The following is a 3,388-nucleotide window of genomic DNA, read 5'->3' as shown; positions in this document are numbered from 1 at the left end:
GTTTCAGTTTTTTTAAATGATTTACTACATTTTCTTGTGTGGGTGTAGTGTGGGTGCACCGAGCTAGGTGTAGAATACCACTCTCATCGACTGAGATCTAAACACACCCAATTATTAGAGCACAGTCAGAAACAATTTTTGAGGCTGCCCTTTCAGAGTATCTCCCAGAGTAGCTCTTGACAGCAACGTAAACTGATCTTACCCTATCATGTAGAGTGCGGTCTATTTTCTGAAAAGTGTATAGAGTGTGGTCTGACGCAGCGTTGCGTCTCCAAGTCAAGGTCTCCACAAAGTAAAGCCATCCATATAAAAGCATCCAAGCCGGAGCTGTGAGCATCTACCTAGCTAGTACTGCAGATTTCCTTACACGGAGGCGGGGCAAACGGGAAGGGGAGGATGAGTGCGCGAGCACCGCCGCCGCCGACCATGCCGGAGTCCGACTGGGCGGTCAGGCGGATCCGCAAGGAGCTGAAGCTGCTCTGGCTCGACCCCCCGGCGTTCTGCCGGCCCGGCCCGGCGCCCGTGACGGACCCGTTCCACTGGGAGGTGGTCATCGACGGGCCCGACGGCAGCCCCTACTCCGGCGGCACGTTCCCCGTTGACGTCGCCATCCCCAAGAAGTACCCCATGAAGCCCATCAAGCTCACCTTCAAAACCAAGGTACGTGCGCGCGTGCGTGCTCCGCGTGGCAACAGAGGAGATTGATCGCGCATGCGGTACGTCGTTTGATCCCTTCCCATACCCGTCGTGATCTCTCCGCGTGCATGCGCTGCAGGTGTACCATCCGAACATCGGGCCGGAGGGGAGGATGGCCCTGGACATCTTCGGCGAGTGGTGGAGCCCGGCGATCACGATAAGCACGGCCCTCCTGTCCGTCGTCTCCGTCCTCTACGACCCCGTGCTGGATCTCCCCGTCCGCCGCGACGCCGCCCTGCAGTACAGGCACGAGCGGGGTCTCTTCGAGCAGAAAGCCAGGCGCTGGACCCGCAGATACGCCTCGGCGCCGGTCGCCTCCTTCTGCCCGGCAGCGCCAGGGAAGGAGCTGCTGGAGGAGGCGGCGACAAGTGGGGCAGTGGCACGTCGTCGTTCTTGCGGGGCAGGCAAATGGCGTTTCTTCGCGGCTCGTCTCCTTGCCATCTAGAGCATGCGTTCGGCCGTTCACCGCGATGAAGTTCTTTCACCACAAGAACTACTAGTACTAATTTGGTCTAATATGTAATTTCGATAGAGTGGGTTGTCTTAATTAGTCATGTTCGGATGCTTATTGGCGTTGGTGCGAGCCTCGTTGCACCGCACTGAGGCGAGGTGTAGTGGTCGATGAATGCTCCTACGCAACTTCTGGAAACAGAAAGCATGGTATCTGTGCCTTTGTTCCGTGTTCTTATTGTACTAAGCTGTGTGCTGCCCTTTGTATGATCTAGTAGTTTTTTTTTTGCAGGGTATGATCTAGTAGTTGATGGTGACAGGTTTTGACGCTTTTCTTCAATTTTTTTTTATCTTATACGACCACGTCGTACGCCTCGCTACGTGAGACCCATTCGGATTCACGACATGTGTCAGTACCTATCTCAAAGCACTAGTCCCCGATTAGACCCAGCCGAGCCTTAATTCTGACTAGTCAAGTAACTCAACATCAAGCAACAAAAGTAAATTATACTCTTTAAATATTTGATAGGATCTATGATGTTTCTGTCCAACACCCATCAGATTGGAGATAAACATCAATCTAAAAGAAGCTAGTTACTAAAATTTATTCTTGGTGCACAATACAAACACTAATGAGGTAATGCATACTACTTGCTAGCTACCACATTAGTGTTGACTGGTAATGCATACTGTTAGGTTGATCTCTTCTCCGTTCAAACCCAACGGGTCGAACGGGCCCTTGCATCGCGCCCTGATCGTGGGCGCCCAACTAAATCATGGTTGGTGGGCCCTTGTCACCCACGCTATATTAACAGAGGTGGGGGCCGGGACACGGGTCACGAGGTTAATCGCTGCAACAATTCCCACCTACAATCCCTACCGATCTAGGGTTAGCGCGGTGCTCACGGGAAGCACACCACCCCGCCATCTCTCTGCCATCACCGGCCCCTACTTCACCATGGCCGGCACTGGATCGAGCTCATCTGGACAAGCAGAAGGTAGGTTCGCCGGAATGATCTAACCGACCCGATCCACATCACTCTATCAATGGTATCAGCCAGATCGGGTTAGAGTTTTTCGGTTGAAACGAAATCACAGAAAGAAATCCCCTCCCAAAAGAACCCTAGATAGGGCAAAGTTTCACCGGAGAAGGGCCTCGGGCCTCGCCGGCAAAGTGCGCTGCCGCAAGGCCGCGCCTATTCCTCTCGATCCCCACACACATCGGTAAGCCGAGGTGCGGGGACGAAGAACTACCCCACATGGGGCAAAGAGCACCACCACCAAGCCGTTTAACGGCGGCGCGTTCACCCTCATGGTGCTCGCGCACGCCGGCAAAGGGGTCAACGGGGGCACTGCGTCTGATGGCGCCGAACCTCTCGCATCTCTCGCATCTCTCTCTCTCTTTCTCTCTCTCTGCATGAAGGAGGCTGTGGTGGATGGGTGAGAGAAGGGGGAAGGGAAAAGGAGAGCACAATGATACGTCTCCGTCGTATCTACTTTTCCAAACACTTTTGCCCTTGTTTTGGACTCTAACTTGCATGATTTGAATGAAACTAACCCGGACTGACGCTGTTTTCAGCAGAATTGCCATGGTGTTATTTATGTGCAGAAACAAAAGTTCTCGGAATGACCTGAAACTTCACGGAACGTCTATTTGAAAATAATAAAAAATCCTTGCAAAAGATGAAGACCAGGGGGCCCACACCCTAGCCACGAGGGTGGGGGCGCGCCTGCCCCCCTAGAGCGCGCCCCCTACCTCGTGCCCCCTGGAGCTCCTCCGACCTCAACCCCAACTCTATATATTTGCTTTCGGGGAGAAAAAAATCAGAGAGAAGGATTCATCGCGTTTTACGATACGGAGCTGCCGCCAAGCCCTAAAACCTCTCGGGAGGGCTGATTTAGAGTCCGTTCGGGGCTCCGGAGAGGGGAATCCGTCGCCATTGTCATTGAGGGAGTCCTGGATTAGGGGTCTCCGGACAGCCGGACTATATCCTTTGGCCGGACTGTTGGACTATGAAGATACAAGGTTGAAGACTTCGTCCCGTGTCCGGATGGGACTCTCCTTGGCGTGGAAGGCAAGCTAGGCAATACAGATGTGCATATCTCCTCCCTTGTAACCGACCTTGTGTAACCCTAGCCCCCTCCGGTGTCTATATAAACTAGAGGGTTTAGTCTGTAGGACAACATACAATCATACCATAGGCTAGTTTCTAGGGTTTAACCTCTACGATCTCGTGGTAAA

The 3,388-nt window shown here is 53.2% G+C and overlaps 1 protein-coding gene across 1 annotated transcript; it reads left to right on the top strand.

Moving 5' to 3' along the window:
• The first annotated feature begins 332 nt into the window (after positions 1-332).
• LOC123130878 (ubiquitin-conjugating enzyme E2 11) lies at positions 333-1,470 on the top strand. Its single transcript, XM_044550666.1, has 2 exons — positions 333-660; positions 776-1,470. Exons 1-2 carry the CDS (start codon positions 397-399, stop codon positions 1,139-1,141), a joined length of 630 nt encoding a protein of 209 aa, XP_044406601.1. The 5' UTR covers positions 333-396; the 3' UTR covers positions 1,142-1,470.
• The last annotated feature ends 1,918 nt before the right edge of the window (positions 1,471-3,388 follow it).

Source organism: Triticum aestivum, chromosome 6A (genome assembly GCF_018294505.1).
Source record: "Triticum aestivum cultivar Chinese Spring chromosome 6A, IWGSC CS RefSeq v2.1, whole genome shotgun sequence".
NCBI classification, from domain to species: domain Eukaryota; kingdom Viridiplantae; phylum Streptophyta; class Magnoliopsida; order Poales; family Poaceae; genus Triticum; species Triticum aestivum.
The sequence above is the reverse complement of the archived record's forward strand: the minus strand, read 5'-3'. Positions and strand labels throughout refer to the sequence as shown.